This window comes from Juglans microcarpa x Juglans regia, chromosome 6S (genome assembly GCF_004785595.1).
Source record: "Juglans microcarpa x Juglans regia isolate MS1-56 chromosome 6S, Jm3101_v1.0, whole genome shotgun sequence".
In the NCBI taxonomy this organism is placed as follows: domain Eukaryota; kingdom Viridiplantae; phylum Streptophyta; class Magnoliopsida; order Fagales; family Juglandaceae; genus Juglans; species Juglans microcarpa x Juglans regia.
Window position 1 is genome coordinate 13,791,696 of NC_054605.1, and position 25,069 is coordinate 13,816,764.

At 34.3% G+C, this 25,069-nt stretch overlaps 3 protein-coding genes and 1 pseudogene across 7 annotated transcripts; all 4 read right to left on the reverse strand.

Annotated features, from left to right (window-relative positions):
* Nucleotides 1–1,551: 1,551 nt before the first annotated feature.
* Nucleotides 1,552–4,748, reverse strand: LOC121237911 (monooxygenase 2). Of its 4 annotated transcripts, XM_041134841.1 has the most exons (7): nucleotides 4,401–4,748; nucleotides 3,785–3,931; nucleotides 3,364–3,429; nucleotides 3,072–3,234; nucleotides 2,647–2,711; nucleotides 2,483–2,559; nucleotides 1,552–2,365 (listed from the first exon to the last, which is right to left on the reverse strand). In XM_041134841.1, exons 1-7 carry the CDS (start codon nucleotides 4,631–4,633, stop codon nucleotides 1,860–1,862), a joined length of 1,257 nt encoding a protein of 418 aa, XP_040990775.1. In that variant the 5' UTR covers nucleotides 4,634–4,748; the 3' UTR covers nucleotides 1,552–1,859. The 4 variants fall into 4 exon arrangements, with proteins under 4 accessions (XP_040990775.1, XP_040990774.1, XP_040990776.1 ...); XM_041134840.1 differs by having other exon boundaries at nucleotides 2,483–2,711; nucleotides 4,401–4,745; XM_041134842.1 differs by lacking the exon at nucleotides 4,401–4,748 and having other exon boundaries at nucleotides 2,483–2,711; nucleotides 3,364–3,437; nucleotides 3,785–3,926.
* Nucleotides 4,749–9,041: 4,293 nt separating this feature from the next.
* On the reverse strand, nucleotides 9,042–9,972 carry LOC121237896 (vegetative cell wall protein gp1-like). Its single transcript, XM_041134824.1, has 3 exons — nucleotides 9,646–9,972; nucleotides 9,228–9,603; nucleotides 9,042–9,169 (listed from the first exon to the last, which is right to left on the reverse strand). The coding sequence occupies exons 1-2, from the start codon at nucleotides 9,970–9,972 to the stop codon at nucleotides 9,274–9,276; spliced, it is 657 nt and encodes a 218-aa protein (XP_040990758.1). The 3' UTR covers nucleotides 9,042–9,169; nucleotides 9,228–9,273.
* Nucleotides 9,973–16,986: 7,014 nt separating this feature from the next.
* Nucleotides 16,987–21,307, reverse strand: LOC121237243 (putative glycerol-3-phosphate transporter 4). 2 transcript variants are annotated; one of them, XM_041133879.1, is made up of 3 exons: nucleotides 19,907–21,306; nucleotides 18,107–18,652; nucleotides 16,987–17,509 (listed from the first exon to the last, which is right to left on the reverse strand). In XM_041133879.1, exons 1-3 carry the CDS (start codon nucleotides 20,916–20,918, stop codon nucleotides 17,472–17,474), a joined length of 1,596 nt encoding a protein of 531 aa, XP_040989813.1. In that variant the 5' UTR covers nucleotides 20,919–21,306; the 3' UTR covers nucleotides 16,987–17,471. The 2 variants fall into 2 exon arrangements, with proteins under 2 accessions (XP_040989813.1, XP_040989814.1); XM_041133880.1 differs by having other exon boundaries at nucleotides 17,166–17,509; nucleotides 18,107–18,589; nucleotides 19,907–21,307.
* Nucleotides 21,308–22,803: 1,496 nt separating this feature from the next.
* Nucleotides 22,804–24,957, reverse strand: LOC121237244 (annotated as a pseudogene).
* Nucleotides 24,958–25,069: the final 112 nt, after the last annotated feature.

Sequence of the window (25,069 nt, forward strand, 5' to 3'; positions counted from 1 at the left end):
TTTAATATTTATTTATTTTTTTAAAAAGATTATGCGATATTTGCCGACTCAATAACTACAAATATTATTTCTATTTTACCACCCGTTATGCACCCTTACTCCATTTATTAAAAAATAATTTATTTATCATCTATTTTATTACTGTATTCTCAACATCTTATAATATGGTATCAAATAATTAGCTTATAAATTAGTCATAACAAATATTTTTCAATCATTTAATTCCACATAACGAAATGGTGGGAGGATGCTAATAAAAGAAATGATGAATAACAATACTCTTTACTAAATTGGTGTGTGACGTATCACATAATTGAGATCTATCATATTCATAAAATAAGTTGTATATAAGTTGATGTCAAATAAATTTATTCTTCAGAACTATATTTTATGTCAAAACTTTGAGAACAAACATTACATTTAACTTGTACATCACGAAATCACTCAATTACTAACATTTAAATATAAGCTTAGAACCTAAAGTCAAATTATGATATTGTTGAAGATGAACAAATATTTGTAGGGTATTAAAGAATCCTTGTATTTGAAACACTCTAACCCTTGTGCGAAAATTGATGTGACAGATATTGTTATGTTTATCACAATAACGATAACCAAAAAAAAAAAAAAAAGAATTAACTTCTATTGTGTTAATAATATTAATTACATGACTATTAGACACTCTCATCATCTTTATGGGAAATACTCGATTTACAAAGAGAACTATCTCATCTTATTTCATATAATCATTACAACTTTTTTAAATTATTACACAAAATATAATAAATAATTTAACTTTTTCAAATTTCAAAACAAAAATAATATTAAAAAATAATATTATAACAATATTTTATTTAATTTTAAATAAAACATTTTATCTCATTTCATTTCAACTGCGTAACCAAACGAGGCTATTTGCAAATAAAAGTGGTTTGTAAAAGTTTTATTGTAAAACAATCCCTCTTTTTCCCATTACCCTTGCATGTCATCTTGAAGCTCCAAAGTTTGATAGACACCCAATTCTATTCTGGGTATTAATTGGAATGTTTGTTGGATTGCTAGGTGATACAGACTACAGTGACACTTGTTGTCATGGATTTGAAAATGAGCAATCTCTTTTTAAAGTAAAAGCGTGTGCTTTGATTTTAGGGCAGGATGTTAAGACTAAGAGGGAAACAAACCTATTACTCAGAATCATCTTATCAGTTATCAGAGACTGTTAAGTTGTGATTACTCAGAATCATCTTATCAGTTATCAGAGACTGTTAAGTTGTGATTGTCCATGGCAATGAGCTCTAGCTCAAATCGTACCGCCTCTCATCGGATGAACATGATGAGGGTGAGATTATGAACAAGATGGAGGGAGAAGTTGTGTTCAAGACCCACTTGTCTAAAAACAAAGTTTATGTTGTGCAGTCATCAGAATCAATTTTATTGTTGGCAGAATTGAGGGCTTGAAGATTGACAGCAGCCTCTTGGTGAGAGGACAGTCTACAGAGATAAATTTGGTCCGGAATTGGAGCTGATGGACTTTGATCCAAACAAGAAAAGTTTTACATCACAAGCACCCATATATCATTCATATTTGTAAGACATTCTTCTGCCATTTCATATGAACACAGTTGTAAATGTTGAATTCAGTTTATAAAAACATGATTTTGTGTGCAGTTTATGTCTACTAAACACAAGTTTTTTCGAAAGTATGTGTTCTATAACTCTATGGAAACTTGTAAGAGTCTCTTTACATAAGTTACAGAGCAGCAATAATTCGAAGTTCTAAATGGGAGAAGGTTTGAGCTTTCTAGTACCCTACCCCAAATCATGTCTTGCTACACTGAAATATGAAATATTCTTCTTTTCTATAGGGACTTGCACTCGAAATTGGTATGCTCCAACAATGGTCCAAGCCTAACAAGCTTAGGGATGATAAGATTGTTCCTAAGAGAACACACAACGGGATTCTCCCACTGCAAGGCCGATCCCACAACATTTGCACGTATGGTTAGTGGAAAGACACGGGGCCATCTTTCAGTTCCATAAGATCTAAGAGCACCCTCTACAGATTCTGCTTCAGACTTGATTGCATTGGCAAGCTTCCTTGCCAGAACTACTGCATCTTCCAGAGCACAACAGGCTCCTTGCCCGAGATTCGGAGTCATTGGGTGCCACGCGTCTCCAACTAGAACCACTTGGCCATCTGAAGCTGCAGGGCTGATGGCTGGCCATAGCCAACGGTCTACAAGTGGTGTTCTAATGATCGTGTCATCAGGTGTGAGATCTATAATTTTCATTAGGTCTGAAGGCCAGTTTCTGACTAGTTCTTTAGCTTGATTCTTCAGCACAAATGAGTCGCTAATTTTCGGACCTGCAATAAGATTTGTCCTGGATCATTAGAACGATGTGACAAAACTAAAAAGTTTTTTGCTTTCTGACAAAACTAAGTGTCTAGAGAAGACTAATGCATAACAAATGCAAAACAGACCTGGTGATGGCCTGTTAAAGCAGATGAACCAGTATACTTTTGTAGGAGAAACAGGAACATATCCAGCTCGCAATCCTCTACCATATATGTAATTGACTTTTGGTTCAAATGGCTGCCCTTCAGGATAAAATCCAAGGCCACGGAAAGCACAATGGCCAACATACCTCGGTTCAGAGAATCCCATCCACTTGGCTACTGAAGACCGGATCCCATCACAGCCAATTAAGATCTGTTGGAAAGAGTCGAGTTATACATATTTCACAATTACATGCAACAGTGGGATATGTTAAAAGGCAAGTTACTTTAAGAGAACGAAGATCATAAAGAATTCTACTCTTGAAAGGTTGATTTAATGACCATTTTCTAGTCCTCCCCCTTTTTATTACTGGAGAAAGTTCATACAACTGGGTCATTGGACGCAACATCTCTCTCTCTCTCTTAATCAAAGGGTTGTACTAGACTTATTGTTTTCTATGTCTACAGCTGGATTGAGAGGAATTCGGAAGCGAAAACTATGCAATCTGTATCAATAGATAAAACTAAGTTCTATATATAATTTAACTAGAAGATTGGAATCAGATCAACTTACCTTTGTAAATAGTCGAGTCCCGTCCACAAGTTCCAACATAATTTCACCATTTTCAGTTCTTTCAATATTGGCTAGCTTTGAAGAAAAATGTACTGCACCTGGTGGCAACTGATTGGCGAGAGTCTCCAAAAGTATCCTCCTTTCCACAGCACGGACCTCCTGGCTGTGTCATCATGTAATTACTGCTACCGATTAATGGAGCAAAAACTTTTGCAACATGGGGCTAGGCAGGAAGAAAGTGCTTCTATGAGATTTAAAAGTCGCATCCTAGAACAAGAAGAATTATCAATACCTTTCATCTTCATCTTTAAATCTGAAGGACCTCAACTCCCTCCCTTCTTCTGACTTTACCACCATCCTGCACAGCTGATACCATGAACAAGTTCAGGGTAAAATTCATGAATTCTATTTCTTCACCTGTTGCATGACATCTTGAAGTGCGCCTTCAAACATTTTCTTCTGAGAAAAGTTATTATAGTTCATGAGTGATTAAGATATAACTTATCCTCGAGTTTAAACTCTTCCAAGAAATCAAATGCTGAAGTCTACCTGCGGATTTTATGCCTATATCTTATATCTAGGACAACCACAAAATTATACACAGACCATAATCGCATTCTTTACAGCGAAACTAAACTGCTGATATCTAACAGTACCCATGTCAGTCATTGACTCATTGCTGAGTAAAATGGAGCTGGAAAATCAGCACTTACCCTTCAATTTCAAGAAACTGTCCCCTGAGATCGTTGCCTATTCCTATTGCATCCAACACACGCCAGCCATTCTTGAAAAGGGTAAGTGAAGTTCCACCAGTTCGAAGTGACTCTGCCTGCTCAAGCACCAACGAACGAAGTCCGAGCCTGATGTTTCAAAAGTATGGGGAATTATAATGCATTGGATCAGTTAAAAAAGCAAAGAACATGTGAATAACTTAGACAAAATTTTAGATCTTATTCTTTAGAGCAGAAATCAAAGCCAAAACAAAAAAAGAAGCTTGCCTTATCATTGCCTAATTATTCAGATTATGTAGGCAAATAAATATCATACATTCAGAACCAAACGCGTAAGAAACATTACATTAATTTCATTGCTTTTATCTTCCCATTTTCTCGAAAATAAACTGAACACTTAACTCAATTACTTTCCTAAGAATGGTATCATATCCATTAGAAAGGATTCCTTACAAGCCCTTCACGGGGATACTTGGGTTAATTTAGAACAGTGGGTAAACCAGAGAAACAAAACAGCAATAACATGGGGGGGGGGGGGGGGGGGGGGGGTATTATGAATAAGTAACTATGCTAACATTGGGATTCAAGAAATTCCAACCTGTGAAGAGACAACGCAGTGGCAAGCCCGCCAATCCCAGCGCCTACGATGACAATTTCCTCCTTTTGAGCTTCAGCTTGAGCTTTGATGAATGATGCAATAGTGGGTTTAGTTCCGATTCTGGCTTGGAATCGAGGCCGCCCATGTGAGAGTGGTTTAGCTTGAGGCCGGTGTGAATATGGGTGTGAGCGAGGAGTGTTCAGAAACAGAAGATGGCAAGAAATCGTGGCCATTGATGCTCCAGAAAATGTCTCTGCAAAGTTTGTGATAGTAAGAGAGTGTGTGAAAGAGAAGAAGATAGTTTAACTTTAATCAGCAAAGAAATAAGTGGTGGAGACGAAGTCAGAGATTGGTTTAACTGTTATTTGATCAGATTTTTCCCGGCAAAGATTTCCTAAGCCCCTTTCAGTTATGACATCGGTGTTGGCCAAAAAGAGGATGAGTTGTCTTTTACTCCAAAATAAGAGATTAATAGTAAAGAAAATAGAGTATAATTACATTTATAAAAGAATTATATAAAAGATTTTTATAAATTGATGTGGTTTCATTAAATTTATTTTATAATAAAATTAATTTTATAATCTAATCAACGACATCAAATCACATCAATTTATAAGATTACTTTATATAATTCTTTTGTACCTATAATATTTTCTCAAAAAATAATATAGGAATAGTCAATTTTTTACCAACACGACCTTATTTCAAATGATGGATATTTTAATAAATTTATTTAAAAAATAATATTATTTTAAAATATAATTGTATAAAGAGTTATAAAATGGATTGTACATATATATTACTCAAATAATAAAATAGTAAGTTTGACCCGAATTAATCTTTTTATCTTAATTTTAATTTTAATTTTTTTAATATTAAATTAAATTAAATTAATTATTTCGTCTCCATTACTTTTCCATCCACACCAATTTACAGATAGAAATAATAATATTTCCATTGAACTCCAGCTTTTAACTTGAATTAGAATGCATTTATTGGGTAAGGAAAAAAATGCCATCAACCATCCATCTGATGCCCCGATGGCCCATTGACTTTGTTAGCTTATTTATTACCACAATCCTCTACCTATCCCTCCTCAAAACGTTATGAAATTCTTATAGAGGTAAGGATCCAAGATATTGAAGTTTCTGCCCAAACGGAAGAGGGAAAACATGAAATTTGTCTCCAATGGCATTTAGGTTTTGTTTATTTTTATAACTATTCTCATGTCATTATTATAATTTTATTAAATTTTTACATAAAATAAAATAAACAATTTAACTTTTTAAATTCTAAAATAAAAATAATATTAAAACAATATATTCTAATAATATTTTATTCAACTTTCAACTTTTATCTCAACTCAGTTTATCTTATTTGTGAAAAAAAATGAGGCTTAATGTGTTAAAAAAACTCACACAAAGCAATGCCATATAGCACAACTTCATATATTTGTCTTTTATCTTACTTTATACACTCAAATTTAAATATCGATTTTAAAAGATTTTGATTCAAATTAAAATGAGTCCGTGATCCAATTCAATATATATATATATATATATATATATATATATCTATGTGTGTGTGTGTGACTCGCTACAGACATAAAGGGATTCACACACTTGACCTGGCATAATGCAAAGTCAACTTCTTTTATTTTTTTAAGAAATTCGCCAGAGCTGTCTTGTCTCCATGAGTTTCTCGTCCCATCTCGTTCAGTCCCAGCCAACTGTCTCGTTTAGCAATTTTCCTAGTCCCCGCGTCCCATTTCATTGGTTCTATTTCAGGCTCGTGCATTTGAGTTTCCTCGACTGCCAGTAAATCACTCTATCTCTCTTTCATCCTCTAGTTTCCCAGCCCTTGCGTCTTGTTTCAATGGTTTTTTTTTTTCAATTTTTCCACTTTCGTCCTCTGGTTAGGTATAGCACTTGATGAGGCTACATACTCTTCTGTCCTTCATGCTTCTACTAGTCTTTCAACACTGAATCAAGACGCTTTGAACCATGATCGGACCATAAAAACAGGTTTTATGAACAATGCATGCATTGCAAGCTCATTGATTACAATGTATGCAAAAAGTGGGAGCTTGGTTGATGCCAATCGTGTGTTCGAAGATACTCAAGAACGAAATGTGATTTGTTGGACAACGATGATTGTTGCTTGCCAATAACATGACTGTGCAAACCAAGCCATTGAGTTGTTTGAGGAAATGTTTGGGAAGGGGATTGAACCTGATTACATTTCATTTGTATATGTTTTATCAGCCTATAGCCATGTTGGTCATGTTGAAGAAGGATTTGTATACTTTTCCCTAAAGCAAGTGCCATAATACATATTGATATACCAAATCCAGGAAAACCAATTTTATCGATTGAGAGTATTACAAATAAAAGATTTACAAAACTTTTGTAACTAGACACGTTTACCCAAAACACGCGACCCGCTTGTCTTCTACCGCAGTAGGTAGTTAGAACCTCTAACACTTTCCAATCTTTATCTTTTCTATTGGAACCTCCAGTGGTTAATCTTGAACACGACAACTCCCCCCTTGGAGTATCCTCTCACTCAATCCCACAGACTGAGTCTTTTTAGAAAATCGTTCTCTCAAGAATTTTCTCTTGCACGATCTTTTGAAGTTCTATCCAGATCTTCAATCTCTCAAATACTTGTGAATATGTGCAGTTTAAGTGTTATCTAAAATCCTCAGCCAACTTCTCTATAAATAGGCAATGATGTCATTGATTTGGAGAAGGATTCTACCACTAGGTTTATCCAAAATCTAAGTCAGATACGTTGCTAACTATTTGCGAACATATCAGACTGGATCACTTTTTTTGGACTAGATTGAGTTCAATTCTGTTTCAGTTTCTTCAATAAAGTTTGCATCTTTATCTCTTCTACTGACTCTTAAACTCAACACATACATAAGACTCTTGTAGACTCTTATCTCATAATATAAACAAGATTTGATAAGAGTTACAATTCAAAACTTATCTTAATCGAATTTCTTTCGTTCACATACTTATCTTTATCGGATGCACTCTTAGAGTCTTATTTAAACTTATATTCATCCATAATTCTATTTCAAGTATAGCCTCATCTAATCATAACCAAACATAAATTACATTTACATAATCTATTAGTCAAACTGATATTTACTAGTACTCTTAAACATGTATTTATAGTTGTTTCATGAGAAGATTTGTCCCCTATTATAATCCATGAAGAACATGAATCTTATATGTACATGTATTATGTGTGTACGTGCGAGAGAGTATTGAGAGAGATATAAAAAATAAAAAATTCTGCTTATCATTCCTAACACTACACACCAACATAAATGACATAAATGATAAATCATATATATGTTGGTGTGTGGTGTGTGGTATGTAGATGACAAATAGTATTTCTCATAAAAAATAATGGAAATACATTGTAATTGGGGAATGTTGCAAACCAGAGAGAGAGAGAGAGAAAGAGAGAGAATAGTAGCATCTTGCTCGTGATGTTGTCTCACATTGGCGTGGAGGGTTTACGCATTACCAACAAGGATGGGAATTTGTGGGGATTGTGTTGGTTCGATCATTGTGTCTCCCAAAATTCAGTGGCATGCATGGACTTTGAGAATGTGTAACATTTTAGTAGAAGGCCCAAATTATATAACCTATACTTCAAATGGACTAGACAATGATATAATTGGACCCCGTTAGAACATTATTATAAGGAGCAATAATTTTTTATTTCTAAATAATGTGAGATCTTATACACTATATCTACCCTTATCACTTATGAGAATGCAGGGATATCACAGAATGGTTCTTGCACGTATGTTAGCAATTACAAATCTCTCTCTCTCTCCCCGGCCCACACATGATTACATATATACGTACATGTTTGTGGGGCTAATAAAACCATGCATGTGAATACATCACTTTCGATTTGTCGCAAGCCGCTAGCGCTAGCCCTACAAATTAACCAGCTACTCGTGCTGCCACCACAAAAAAATAAAAATGCCATTTCTTCTTTTAATCTTCATGGCACTGATCAATACTAAAGGAAACCTTCCCATCTCCAAATTAAAGCAGTAACATGATGATTTGATCATCTCCCTGGGCCCTAATTAATTTCTAATTTCTTTCAAATATTAATTATATATATAATATATCTTCACATGAGCTAGCACCTAACTTTTTACACCATTTATTCCTATTCATCAAATGTCCATCTACCCCCTAACCACCTTTCTAGCTGTTAAGGGAAGAAGTAGTTTGAATCATGCACGCATGTTTTATTTATTTATTTTTCCTTATCATGTAAGCATCATGCATTCTCATGTATATTAATTTGTAAAAAAATTGTTTAGGTACTTGGATTAAATTATGATATATTTCGGAGTACAAACATTTGCAGCAATTAATTTCCAAGAAAATAGCCCTTTAATCATCTCTCAATGTGCATCAAATTATAATTATTAAAAAATTGTTTGTTATTTTTTATTCAATGATCATTTGATATTATAACAATAATTAAAAAGACTAGCTAATATTAAAAAAATATATATTTTAGCTACCTTATATGCTAACACTTTAGCTTTGTTTTGGGGGCTTAAAATCTAGCACTTAGAAAGTTACAAATTAAACAAATAGGAATCCCAAGGTCCCTCTTATTCTGCTAAGTACTCAAAATATACTAAGAACAAATACCTGTAATATCTGATATATCTCCAAATCCACCTCCTCCCTTCACAAAATCACAAATGGAACAGCTACCAAGTATCAATATTATGAGAAAAAACACACAAAAAAGGGGAACAAAAAATTAAAATACGAACAATGATTCTAAACAATAATGAGCCAGATCATCATGAATGTCATCAAACAAGGAGTGCAAACCCTCCAAACAATGCTACCACCAAGGCCATGCTGCTTCCATGAACAAAAACATTACTGCCGTCGTTGGGTGAGGCCGGAGCATTTCCTGGTGCCATCCCCGTGGGACCTGGAGTCTGTTCTGCTGCTGGTGATTGGGAAGGAGAAGATGGAGGTGATGATGGTGATTCAGGCGCAGGGGGTGAAGATGGTGCGTTAGATGTTGGGCTCTCTGAGCTTGTTGGGCTTGGGGGAGGGGAAGGCATTGAAGCAGTACTTGGTGCTGTGGCTGGGGGCGAGGTTGGAGGAGGAGTTGCAGCGCTTGGTGGCGGGGTGGCCATGGTTGTTGGTGCGGGACCTGGAGTCTGTTCTGCTGCTGGTGATGGGGAAGGAGGAGATGGAGGCATTGATGATGGTGGTTCAGGCGCAGAGGGTGAAGATGGTGCGTTAGATGTTGGGCTCTCTGAGCTTGTTGGGCTTGGGGGAGGGGAAGGCATTGAAGCAGTACTTGGTGCTGTGGCTGGGGGCGAGGTTGGAGGAGGAGTTGCAGCGCTTGGTGGCGGGGTGGCCATGGTTGTTGGTGGGGGAGTAGCCATGTTGGTTGGCGGCTGGGAGCTGGAGGGTGGAACTTGAGCATTAATGGAGGATGCTATGAGGGTGAGTGACAATATGGTTAGCAAGAGCACGGCACGCGGGAGAGCCATGGCTCTAGCTGGCTAGCAATGTGTCTGTGTGAATTGAGTGACTGAGAAGAGGAAAATATGGTTAGAATGAAGAAAGAAATGGATGAGATCGAGGTGGAGGAGGAGAGAGATGTTTTTTGTGAGGGATAGGGGAGAGTAGTGATGCGAGGTTGATATATAGACAGAAAATAGAGGGAAAGGAAAGGAGGTTTTGGGAGAATATTATCTTTGTATCTTTCCAGATGAGTGGATGGAGATTCCACGCAATCCATGCTGTGATTGACACGTGGGCATGCTGTTGGTGGAGCTCTTTTGAGTCTTTGTGGCTTTTTAGGTAGACATTAGAAAGGATGAAGATAGGCTTACTCCTATAGAGAGCAAGAAATTAAAGGTAAAAATACTCAAATTAAACGTGCCCGGCGTGCATGCAACATAATAAAGGTGGAAACTAATCCACTGCCTAATCAATCAGTACTTCTAGAAAGATAATAGACATAATCCCATGCCCCCATTTCATGTCTCCCCCGCATCACTAATCACTTGTACTTATCCCATTAAAACCAAAAACGGTACATAACATGATCTTTAATAATATTTGCGACTAACAATTTGCGGCAAGTAGGGTTGTAAATGAATCAGTCTGTTCAATAATCAACTCGGTATTCGTTCGATTAAATTCGAATCGAACTCAATTTGTGAAAAAAAAAAGCTCACCCGTGAAAGCAGATATCCGCTCGATTAGTAAATGACACATACTTGACAAAATTCGACTCAATTCCGCTAAGACTTGTTAAAGCCTACTCGTTTATGCTCGAGTTGATTAAAACTTATTCATATATTGATAATATACATACATCTATGTATATATACATATATATGTATTAGCTAATAATATAAGCATAGCACTTTTATAATTAAATATATAATATGTAACCTAATTACTTATGTCTATATATGAAATATACTCCATAGTTATATTTTATAATTTGTACAATAATTAGTCGATAAGATTTAATAATTTCATATACTAGTATGTAGGAAATATATATGAAATAGATATATACTATCATATTATGTGTATGTATTAATAATATATGTAGGCATATAATATATTGTTATTATGGATAAATATCAACTAGTTAGATATTAATTATTTATAAATTTTTAAAATCTATTAGTTGTACAAATTCAATATTAGACTTTTTATTTTTTTTCTTTATCTAATTTATTCATTATTAAATCTTATTCAAAAAATAAATAATAAATAATTCGAGCTCAAGCTCGAGTTGGGAGTCTAGCTTACTGAGTCGAGTTCGAACAAATAATAAATAAAGATTTCAAGCACGTGCTCGAGCTCGAGCTCAAATATTTGAAGTCAAGCCAAGCTCGACAAGCCAAAGCTCGACTCAGCTCTACTCAGCTCGCTTACAGCCCTAGTGGCGAGGAGATCCTAGTGGCGAGAAGATCCCAACGATTTTTTGTGGCGGATCTTGTGTATTTGTGTCATTTTGATGATCGCCGGAAATGCATTAAATGCATTAGTTGATAAACTACCGTCATAAAAACTCTGTCTAAAGTATTTGTGATGCTATAGGTATCGACAGAAATAAAGTTATGTTTTTTTGTTGTCAAGCTAACTAGTAATTGCGACAAGATAGAATGACAAGAAAAATAGTCCATTTGTGGCGAATGAATGATTTTGAGATCGGATATATGTGCCGGGAATGAGAAGTAGTCATTTGGGATACTATTTAGTTATTGTGATACTTGAATCTGGTCGCAAATAGGGCGTTTTTCCTACCATTGGAATGTCCTTTTGGTTGCTCATGTCCTCCTTTAGCAGTGACAAATTACGCCGCAAATGGCCACATTTTTGTGTCGGTATTTCATTTCGACATGAAAAAATTTTTGAGATGTAGTATTATCGTCCCTCTTGTGTTGATGAGGAAGCAACGCTAATATATAATTGCGATGCTGGAAATATTAATCTAGATTAGACTAATATTTTTTTAAAATAAAATGGGTTATTTAATATTTATTAAATATTTAAATGTGTAATAAATACCGACGCAATATGCCTCAATCATTCGGCATCAAAGAATAACAAAAGAGACAAAGCAAGCAAGCTAGGAAGGCTGCAGCCTACCTAGGTTAGCGAAGGCAAGAAGTTGGTGATGCATGTTGATCTTGTTCCATTACCTTAATCTAATTGAAAATCTCTTGTAAAGTTCAAACATCATAGCTAAGCTTAAACTTGCACACACGACGACGATGACGATAATGATGATAAATTTATATATTTAGTTGCTGACTCATTCTCGAGAGTCGATCACAATCACTTATTTTACAAGCTTCGCTATTTATTATCTCCACATACCACGCATCTTACTTTTTTTTGTTTTATTATTTATAAATTAATTAATTTCTTCTACTTTTCATTCATACACTATATATTTGATAAGAAAAAATAATAAAAAAATTAAAAAATTATATATAATGTGTGCATAATGTGAGGAGATGAGTAGAATTTTTATATTTTATAACTAGTTTACAAATCTACATGAAATGGAGAATGATTTTGTAATACTAAAATTTATTTTTAATGAAGTGGCATAATTTCATTGATTGTTTGAAAATAAATTGTAAAAGAATTATAAGTACATGATTAGTGATCATAGAAAATTATGTAAAGAAGATGGATAAAGCTGCTGCTAGCTAGCTAGCTAGATTCTCTCATATATTATATCATATTGGAAAGTTATAAATTATAATACACTTGGAAACTGGTGCAATTAAGCTAGATTGGTTTGAGGTGGACGTTCATGGAGAATTTTAAGATCAAGATGATCAAAGGCGGCTTGGGAAGGAGTTTTCGAGGATTCTCCTAATGCATGCCTGCATGCAGGTGGCTTTGACCGCTAGCTACTTGATCCAGTCGATAAAATGAATTATTGCTATCCAATATCCAAAGAGAAATATTACAGACATAAATAAATCTTATAAAAATAAATTTATAAATTGATATGATTTCATATGAAACGTTAGATTTATTTTATAAATAATATAAATAAATTTACAATCTAATGTATCATATCAACAAATCAGTTTATAAATTTACTTTTATAAAATTTCTAATTCGTGACTAAAATATTTTTCATATCCAAAAGTTTACAATTTTGCACATGGTCAATCATGTCCTCTCGAGCGAACATATATATAATTTTTTTCGAGTTGTTGAGTTAATCAAGTAGTGTACGTACGTACTTGTTATTCCTCAAAGTTTCTTAATAGAAACATTCTGCGAGAGTTTTCTGTTTAATCAATATTAGATAAATTTTATTTATTATCTTTTTAGTAAACACATTCCGAAATAACAAATAATTATCTAAATTGCAATTGGGTGGTCATTAAGAAGCATGGGGTTTGCATTTTCTCCTGAGCAGATCAAAGGCTAGCAAAAGATCAGTAAAATTCTTCTTGATGATGATGATCTTGATCTTCTCATTAATTAATAATAATTAAGCACTCTTTGCCTTTGCAAATCAATCTATGTTTTTATAAATCATTTACAAACTCATTACACACACACAATATATATATATATATATTATATGCGTGGAGGAGAAATTAAATCGAGTTTTGTCAGCTATCTCTCTCTGGAACAAAATAAATAAATGCATAGGACCAAAACCTTACCATTCAGACAAAAGAGTATGCAGTATTCTATTTAAGGCTCCGTTTGGATAGTGAAATAAGATGAGATGAGATGAGATGGTTTTAGATAAAAGTTAAATAAAATTTTCATGTTAGAATATTATTTTTTAATATTATTATTGTTTTGGGATTTGAAAAAGTTGAATTATTTATTAAATTTTATGTGAAAATTTAAAAAAATTATAATAATAAAATAAGATGAGATAAAACCATTTATGTATCCAAACTCACGGCCTAACTCAGTGGACCCTTATTGTGTGGGTTTGTTCAAACTCATAAAGAAGCATAGTTTAAGTGTTTTGGAAATTAATAAAATGGCATATTAATATATATATATATATATATATATATATATATATATATTCCTTGGGAGTTGCTTGGATTATTGGGTTATGCTTTATATTGCTTGTTTCATTAGTCTTAAGTCTACGCAAAAATTTTACAAACGTAAATTTATAAATTGTTGTACATAGTTTGACATGAGATGTTAGAAATAAAAAGAAAAATTACAATCTGAAATTTTAATCGGATCATATCAATTTATAAATTCACTTTTATAACATGATCTATGTCATGTAGACCAATCAAAATACTTCTTTCGTTCCAAGAACTCATGGTGGAGAATGAAAGTTGTCCATTTTGGAGTTTTCAACAGGGACATAATTCTTCATTGCTATTGCATTTAATACATAGGATGTCGATTTTGAAAAGTATACATCGTGCTCACACGTCCCAGAATTATTGTGTTACATTATTTTAAAAGGACAATTAATGATATCTCGTAACAGCTTTGCAGAAAATAACATGTTGTTGGTTTGCTAAAAGAGATTCCTACATACGTATTATATATAGGAAGAACCCAAGAAAATATCGTATTTTTGTTGGCAAATATATAGTGGCTTTCTCAAGGTGGGTCATGTCTTCAATTCGAAAAAAAAAGGGAAAAGAAGAAGAAGAAGAAGAAGAAGAAGAAGAAGAAGAAGATTCCTCATATTTTGAAGCAGAATAGAACAATATAACTCTTGTAACTTGTAAGTGCTTGGTGTTTAGATATTTATGATATTTATAAATTAATTATATTTATGATATTAATTATAATTACTAATTTAGTATTCAATAGTAAATAAATTATGATATTTAATACATATTAAGATTTTAACATTTTATCATATATGGTTAATGAATATTAAATAATATGGTCAATAATGATAGATTAGATAAAAATCACATAATTAACTTATACAGCTATTATATAAAATAATATATATATTTTTAAAAACTATATATACACTTCGGTCGGTCCGGTAAAAACCACATCCCAAGACCAGACCAAAAACCGAAAATATTCTAAACTTATATGAATTGAAACCGACCAATATACTTATTAGTAAACTTATACACCCTATATTTGAGAATGTCAGAATAATTGTGTTGTCGAATAGATCCTTAATCCCCCAGAGTTAGGATGATATTTCAATCATAACTATGTTAGTTCATATTAGTTAATTGTAAATTGATTGTGTATAAATACGACATGTTTTCTTTTGATTATTTATAACGCAGCAGTTTATGCATCATCTTAATATCTTCTGTCTCTTAATTAATAAAATTTTGACGAAAATACCAATTTGAAACATGATCTATGTCATGTAGACCAATCAAAATACTTCATTCGTTCCAAGAACTCATGGTGGATAATTCTCCATGAGCAATGCTACCCACAAGCTTCACATCTTGCACACCCACTTAAAAACATATCATTTTATAAAAATATAAAATGACATGTTAATTAAAAATATAAAATGACATGTTTTTAAGTGGATGTGCAGAGTGTGAGGCTTATGTATAGAATTTTTCATTCTCCATTGCTATTGCATTTAATACATTAGGATGTCGATTTTGAAAAGTACATAGTGCTCACACATCTCAGAATTATTGTGTTACATTATTTTAAAAGGAACAATTAATGATATCTCGTAACAGCTTGGCAGAAAATAACATGTTGTTGGTTTGCTAAAGGAGATGCCTACATACGTATATATAGGAAGAACCCAAAAAAATATCGTATTTTTGTTGGCAAATATTTAGTGGCTTTCTCAAGGTGGGTCATGTCTTCAATTTGAAAAAAAAAAAAAAAAGGATTCCTCATATTTTGAAGCAGAATAGAACAATATGACTCTTGTAACTTGTAAGTGCTTGGTGTTCAAATATTTATGATATTAATAATTACTAATTTAGTATTCATGAATAGTAAATGAATTATGATATTTAATACATATTAAGATTTTAACATTTTATTTATGATTAATGACTATTAAATAATATGGTCAATGATGATAAATCAAATAAAAATCACATAATTAACTTATACAGCTACTATATAAAATAATATATATAAATATTTTAAAAAACTATATATACACTTCGGTATGTCCGGTAAAAACCACACCTCGAGACCAGACCTAAAACCAAAATTCTAAGGTTGTATGAACTGAAACCGATCAATATACTTATCGGTAAACTTACTCCCCTATATTTGAGAATGTCAGAATAATTGTGTTGTCAAACAGATGCTTAATCCCCCAAAGTTAGGATGATATTTCAATTGGTTTTTCAATCATTACTATGTTAGTTCATATTAGTTAATTGTAAATTGATTGTGTATAAATACGACATGTTTTCTTTTGATTAGTAATAACGTGGCAGTTTATGCATCATCTTAATATCTTCCGTCTCTTAATTAACAAAATTTTGACGAAAATACCAATTTGAAATATGATCCTAGCCCCAAGGTTCAATTTAAAACTATTTAAACTACAAGTCTCAATTTCTAAAAAGAAAAACGTAAACGATAATTTAGGACTCGTTTGGTTATACAGATGAAATGAGATGAAAAATCTATAAGCAGTAGTAAAATAATTTGTGAATAATAGTGAAATGATTTGAGTTAAAATTGTTATGAAGTTTTAGAAAATAAGAGGGAAAAAGATAATAAAAAAAATTATAAAGTTAAAAAAGGGTTAGAATATAATTTTTAATATAATTTTTGTTGTGAGATTTGAAAAAATTAAATTATTTTTTGTGTTTTGTTTAAGAATTTAGAAAATTTGTAATGATTAGATAAAAAAGTTAAAATTTGAAATTGAAAAATAATACTGTTTGAATGTTGAGATGAGATAAAATAGAATGAGATGATTTCAAAAGTTTGTGAAACCAAACCAAGCTTTATCCTAATAGTTAACCTCCAACTATTCTGAGATTGCTTTGTCCAAAAACTTGAGCATTCAGTGATTAGGGGTAAGCTCCCAAGAGAAGACTGGCTTGGAGAGCCCATTGAGGGGCCAAGTAAACAAAATCTATACATTGCTGGGTAGTTTGTGTACATTACAGGACGATAAGTGTTTCATCCATATAGAGATTTTATAAAATATTCACAAATTAACGTAGCTTTGATGTTATACATTAGATTGTACTGTTCTTTTCATTGTAAAGTAGTTACATTAGATTGTAATGTTTTTTTTATTGTAAAGTAGTTCTGACGCATCACATCAAGCTATGTTAGTTCGTAAGTTCACTTTTATAAAATCCCTATGTAAATCTAGCAATTCTCACAAGTCACAAATCCCTAATAGGATATTGAGTGCATGTGCTACAAGATGCAACCAAAGCGAAAAAATCTTCGGAAATACATAGGTGCTGCCTCAATACTATTCATCGAAGTAAACATGAAATACCAGTCCTATGCAGTTGAGCCTTTTCCTTTGATGTTATCAACAACATGAAGCTTCTTAAGACCCAAATTTATATCACCTTCGATCCCTTAGCAGTGGTTGAGTCACATGATCTGCAAAAAGAAGAGAGCACCTGTTAGTCCATGCCTGAGACATTACAGTTCTGGTCCCAAGACGTGTAGAGGGATTCAAGATGAGGAATCTGGGGCTTAGATACAAGTGAAAATAGATGGCATATCAGCAGTTGATCGTGGATTTTGAGAACCACGGCCATAGACTGAATCCGAAACGTTGTAAAACCCTTTTTCAAAGCCAAGATGATTGTGTCAGAAATTCCTAGGGAGTATCTCAGTTGTGAATTGTGAGCTATATTTGTCATCTTTTAAATAATATTTGAACAGGGTAACAATTCAATTCCATGAACAGTCCAAACTACCATCAAAGACATTAGTGATTGAAAATTCATCGAAATAAGTAGAAAGATGATTTCACTCCACAGACTCGGCCTCCTTTGTTTTGCCAATCCACTGAGGCAAAAATAAATAAATAAATAAATTCATTGGTTGTAAGATGCATGGAAGCTAGGGGCAATTTTAGAAACAGACAACCAGTAATTACCCTATTGCTAGCTAGCATTTCAGTAAATTCAGAATTCAGCACTGGATTCTGAGAAAGAAGTATAAAGGAAGGGGGAAAAATAACTGTCTTACCTCCAAGACTTTGCTGGCCGCTGGATTGAGACATTGGATTGCAAGTTCTCTCAGAGAGTTCAGCTATAACCAAACCCGACAAAAGAAGTCCCGCAATAAGAGCACCAATCATTAGCATCACAAATACTGCATCCCATCCTTTTGTTGAGAGGAACCCAGTAAGAAGAGGGCCAAGAGCTGCTCCAACTGATCCAGTACCATCAATTATGGCAGTCACTGTTGCCAATGCTCGAGAATCCCCTCTAAGGGAACTGTGGGTGCCAAGGTCCGCAGAAACTGCAGTGGTGATGAGTGCATAGGGCCCGTTTATAAACAAGCCAGTTATCATCATAAGTACAATGTTGACATTCACTGAAACATTTCCGAATGTGCGATACAATAGCATTGAAGGAATTGCAGCATACACGAAGCTGGCAGCTGTAGTAGCCCTAGCACCAAGTTTATCAGAGATGTAGCCAGCAAGGATTCCACCAACAATGCCACCTACATCAAACAAGGTGGATAGGTTTCCCGCAGATTTCACAGAAATATACTCTCCACCAATTTCTGCCAAATCATAGAAACATTATGGCAGATCATAAAGACGATTCAAGGCACAGTATATGGCTTAATGAAATCACTAAAGTATTTGGAAGCAGGCAACAAGTGCAAAAATCTACCCATACAGAAATGGTGCAACTACAGATAGCCATGTTCATAATGCATCAACTTATCAGCAGTAGCAAAATCAATTTTCTAAATTTTAATGGAGGTTACCATCCACACATATAATACACAATGAATTGGCAAAAAACACTTGATGGGTCCTCACAGTGACGATTTTGATCAGAACATGAACCCGGGTGGTACAAAGGTATATTGCCTCTATTCTTACGATAAATCAACAATGGGTGCAAACTGGAATAATCTAGTTAGGGGGACTCACAATAAGGTACAGAATGTTTTCGAACTGTCAACCTGAGATCTGTTAAAATCATTAAGTGACAGGCCTTCAAATGAAGATTCATGAGCATGTTTGCATGATTAATCTTTCAAGCTATCTTATGGTAAAAATATATATGTGCGCACGGGCACACATACAAAGGCACAAATTGTTAAAAAAATATAAATATAATTTGAAGATAAGTTGTAAGCAGTTTTCCCTTCTGAATATAGTTGGGTCACTACTTAGATTAGGAAGATGACACCAACATCAATGTACAATCACATCACTTTTCTCTTTTATTTTGTTGAAAATGACTGTCACTTTGCCCAGATTGTATGGAATTAACTGTAGTTACATGAAATCATAGAGGAGCAGAAGGATGGAGACACAAGATACTTCAACCATATCAGTCTCCTTTTTTTATTGAAAATATAGCACTTATTTCTATTTACTAGTTATTAATGTCAATTCAAAATAGCAATTCTATAGTCAACTGGAAACCATTGATTATGAGACACTATCTTTATATATTATCCTTGTTCTGCAAATGAGACCAATTCACCTCTGATAGAGAAGGTCATTTTGGGACTGCATTAAGAACTATTTATACTGGTCCCATAGCAAGTTACCATACGCTATTCTTTTACCTCCTTTATGTAAGCAGTTCTTGTTACTTCTAGCTATCCAAAATTGCTTAAAATCTCCTCTAATCTTGTTACTCAAGAGTCCGAAAGAACATATATACCAGGAACAAAACTCGAAAGCTATCTGACAAGCCAAACAGCAATGTAAAATGTTACGAACTTAAAAGTTACATTAGTTTAGACTTCTATGTTGATTAAGCTGATTAATAAAGCTGGGAGTATAGAAAATACCCGTCTGACTAAGATAAAATGGTAGCCAGTACAGAAATGTGTAGGCCACAAGCTTAGCGAAGAAAAGGCACAGTGCAAATGGTATTACTCCTGGTATTAAACATGCTTCAAGAAGCCCGACACCTCTCCTCCTCACCATCCCATGTTGGGAGACAACATTTGTTTCCCCTCGCGGCACATTTCCTTTAGTAATCTGAGCTTCTTCGTCATTAGGCGTTTCCTGTAAATTCGAAGCTACACCAGGCAGGCAGGTAAACCCAAAATCCTCGGGGTAAGCGGGCAAGAACAAGTAAACCATTATCCCTCCCATAATGATAAATGCGCCTGGAACTATAAAAGACCAGCCCCACCCATAGTCCAAGACACTAGCAGCCAAAAGAGACCCAGTGATATTCCCAACAGAAGTATGCGCATTCCAAATACCCATTATCAAACCTCTCTTCCTCTTCCCAAACCAACTACCAATAACAGCAACAACCGAAGGCCAACCCGTTGCTTGAAACAACCCAGCAGCCATTTGCATTACAAGAAAATACCAAAACGCATGCACATTCCAAAAATATCCCATCCCAAATAACCCAACAAAAATGCCACTGCCGATCATCCCATTCGCCAAAAACAGCCGGAGGTCCAACCTATCGCCCAAATGTCCGGCAACAAACATTCCCAAAGAATAACATGCTAGGAATGCAACATCAATCTCCCCCAATTTTGACGGCCCATCCGGTTCATTAAATGGAGCCCAACCCTTGTATCTCAACGAGCTAATGTCATTATCTACAAAATTCTCCTTGATAAAAAACTTGCCAATAGGCCAAGGATACTGCCCCGGGATTCTTTTGGGGTCAGGATACAAAACGCTCTTCACTATGCTAGTGGGTTTTCGAGAAGCATGATAACAAGCATAAGCAATGAAGGTAATGAACAAAACAAAATACCTATAGGTAGCAAAGGACCAATCCCTGCCTCTAATGCTTCTTATTAGCAAAATCCCAGGTGGGGTACCTCTCATTGTGTCAGAACTCCGAGATATTCTTTGCAAGTCAGTCACCAGGAACAACCCGAAATTCCTCACCAATCATGACAACCCCTCATAGCACATTCAAAATCAACAGGAACAGATACAAAATGAAGTTAAATTACGTAACAAGCCAATAAGGAGAAATGCATTCAGAGAGAGCTGAACCAGAGAAAGCAACCTTAGTCCGTTTGACGGGTGGGATTGGCGAGGAAACCGAGACAAGGTAGAGAGAGAGAGAGAGAGGGGGAAAGAGTGAACGAGAGGAAAAGCGAGGAAGGCGGGTGTAGGGACGGAGCGTGGAAGAGCGAGGGACGAGGCGTGGCCAACTGTGGGGATTTTGAAAGTCCTTTCCGACGTTTCCGTTCAAATTCTTTTTTCTGTCTCTTTTTGTTGCTTTATACTCACGCATGCTGCCCACATTACTACTATTATTTATTTATTTATTATGAAAAATGGAAGAGTTAACACGTGGCTTGATCTTAGGTGGGGTACTACACAAGTATATGAGTCATCATGCATCGGGAACAACATAGAAACGGCGCGGGATACCACCTATGTCGTGGTTACGCTACACGTGTTACACATGATGTCATTATTAAATAATGGTAAAAATCTCATCAAATTTTTCTCAAAAAAAACAAGCGTTTTTTTTTCACATTTTTTTAATGTATTTAAATATTTTTAAAAAATAAAAAAATATACTAATATATTTAAAATTACTTCTTTAATTATTAAATAAAAAAAATAATTATAAAATTTTTTACTGAACAATCAAATAGAAAAGTAAGAGTGGAGCAGTATAGTAATGTTTTTAAAAAAAAATCACATCAAATTTTACCTTCTTTTTAATCAATGCAGATTTTTTTTAAGGAAAATGATACACAACATTTTCATAATTCTTTAACACATATAACATTTTTCATAATTCTTTACCCACCTTTATTGTAAATGAAGAGTATTTTTATAAAAAAATTTATAAGAATAGTATTGTTTTACATAAATATCTTTAATCTAAAACTTAATTATATAAAGAGTTGTAAAACGTAAGATTCGAAAATTGAAATCGGATAAGGATTGATTTAATGAATTGGGTGATCCAAGAAATCCAGACAATTCATAACCAGGTTATTTCAATGTTAATAAAAAAAGTATTAAAAATTAAATATAATGCAATTCAAGCATTTAATATAATGTATAAATGAGTATAAAGTATAAATTTATTGACTAATTTTAATAAAAATATGATATGAATCCAAATAGTTTCAATAAATATGTAATCTATATATTTAATTTCAATTGTCGATATTTTTTTGCATCACATATGGAGAAGATAAATATTATTAAGTTATAAGTACATGAAAAATGTATATAACATTTTATGCATAACTTCAAATTTAATCAAAATATTCATCTATCTCCTAATTTTTTTGTTCAATTAAAAAAAAATAAAGAACTACATATTTTATCTTTCAATTTTTTTTTATTCTTATTGAATACAATGATGAAGTTAATATATGTTTAGTTATATCATTTTGGTACAAGAATTTTTTTTAAAAAAATCAGTTGTTAAACAACTTAAAAATAAATACAATTTTGGATCAGCTTGAATCGATCTAAAATTAATTAGAATCGGTTCTAAATTGATCAACTGAAATAATTCAATGAACTATTAAAAAAACATGTGATACAAGGGGTAAAATTGTAAAGAATGAGCATCTTGCTTTTGCATCTAGAAGTTTTTTTTTTCCTATCTCTCCGACCTTCCAAGTCTTCTAGCATCTCTATGTAACACACCTCAATTTGTTTAAAGAAAAATATATAGAAATTGCTCACTTCAAGTGGAACACCTCCATTGAAAAAAGGAAGAAGATGATAAGAAAAAAAAAATAGGAATTTTCATTAACTTCTTGAATGTCTGAAACCTAGAGGCCTTGGCTCATACATAAGGAAGATGACCCTTACATGGATCTGGGCTAACACAAATAAAAATATACAAGAAAATAAAACTAAGGCCCACTAGCTATCTTGTAGTCTAAATAGATGTTGTATTTGAAATTGTAAATGAAATTAAACGAGCCTAGAGCCCATAGCCCAGGTCCTTCATTCGAGAATTGTGACAAACCATCCCCCGTAAAAGCACATTGTCCATAAGGTGCAGTTTGGCTGTCACACTTCTTTTGTAATTGGAAATTATTAACTTTCAACTCACCGTTAGTGACCCAATCAAAATTTTCATCTTTTACCCCATGTCTTGCAAGGCCCACACAAATAGCCTTGAAAGAAACAACATATGGGGAGGCCATTTGGTAAAAAAAAAAAAAAACTCTTTTGCAGACTCCTCAATTCCCTTGAATTCACTTACCAAGTATTCCAACAGTGCATTATCAACATCATCTCCTCCCAAGAACATGTCTCCATTTGTTGTTTTCACCTTCTCACTAGGAGCCATAACAATATCAATTACCAGAGATGATAATTGCACTGTTATGAATGTGGAATAGCTTGCATCAATTCTAGCGATCTCTGCTGAAATAGCAGCACTTGCAGTAATGGAGAGACCAGGACACCCATAGCCCTTGATTGTGCCACCTGCGATATTCAGGGCACCAAGTTTTGGAATAATATGAAACAAAAACTTGAACTTCTCCCAATACTCTGCCATTATTGGAGCTATTTCTTGTTCCATGCACTGTTTTACTTTCATCCTGATGGCCTTCTCATCCGTAGTCAGTAGATCATCAAAATAGTCTGAAGCATAAAGAGGAAAGACGGACGCTAGAGTTGCTTGCAGGAATGCGATGGAAACATCCAGTGGTGGTAATTCAAAGTTCCCAAGTACAATATATGTTCTCATCCAAGAAACAAAATCTTGCATAAGCATTTTATCAAACAAATCGTGCACAAAACTCGGATAATCATTCTTACCATATAATCCCAACGCAATATGAGCAAACAGATTACTTAATTTGTCCAAATGAAAATTGAACAGTTCCAGAATCAAGATTGTGATATAATTAATCACCCCCAACCTTATTTTTGGGTAATAAGTAACAAGTTGTGCACCTTCAACCTTGTTGCGGTCAATCCTCTGAATCGGGTTTTGCTCTCATCATCATCATCTGGATGCTCGACAGACGGTTCTTTCCTAGATGGAGAATTCTTCTGATCATTGTCTTTGTCAGGCTCAATGCCTTTACCTTTCTCATTCTTTCCTTCATCATTGGAGTTTAATTCTCCTATTACAATTCCCGATGCTCGACTAGTGTGATCCTTCCCACTGACAGTAGCACTCGAAACAAACATACTAGAATTAAACAAGCTTCCAAAGGGGCGAGAGAAAGAAGGATGGTCAAACGGATCCCTGTCTCCAATCAGACTGGGCATCATACTTCTACGAGATCCAAAACCAGCGAAGCTCCAGAAACTTCCCAACAAGTCAACCGAGTGAAAGAAATTGTCTGGGCCTTCTCTTCCCCTCTGCATATTGTGTTGTGCTAACTCTTCTTCAAGCTGACCTTCATAATGAAATGGTTTTCTTTCATCCTTATCCACTTTAGAACCAATATTTTGAAATTGCCAGAGGCACTGTTTATTGTCGTTGTGCTTGGTAGAAGCTCCACCGAATCGACCAATCATGCTCACCTCCACTCCGGTTTGCAACACCTCCATGATATCTTTAGTCCCCAAATATGCTTGGGTCATGCCGATGCCTCTATGAATGATAGAGAGGGTTGACTTTGTTAGGTATGGTCGTATTGAAGAGCTCTGGTTGAACTCCGGCATTCTTCTTGTGCGTGAGCTCCCAGATTCGTTTGGCCTTGTCGCCGCTACAGGGGGCGAAGACAAGAGGAGATCTAGAGGTGCCAATGGCTAGATCCCAAGCCAGGTTCCATACCCCGTCGCCATGGTCTTCGAGCATTTCGTGCAGCTTCAGGTAGCTTATGGCCCCAACGATGGCAGCGTTGACCACCTCAGCTTCTGGTCTTTTATCTTGCCTTTTAGCAAACGCCTTACGTGCAGCCCTCACACGAGAGAAAAAATAAACGAGATGGAACCCAATGGAAACCAAGAAAGACACGAGGAAGAGAGGAAATAAACAAGAGAAGAGTGATTGAATCCCAGAGGGACCTAAAATAAGAACC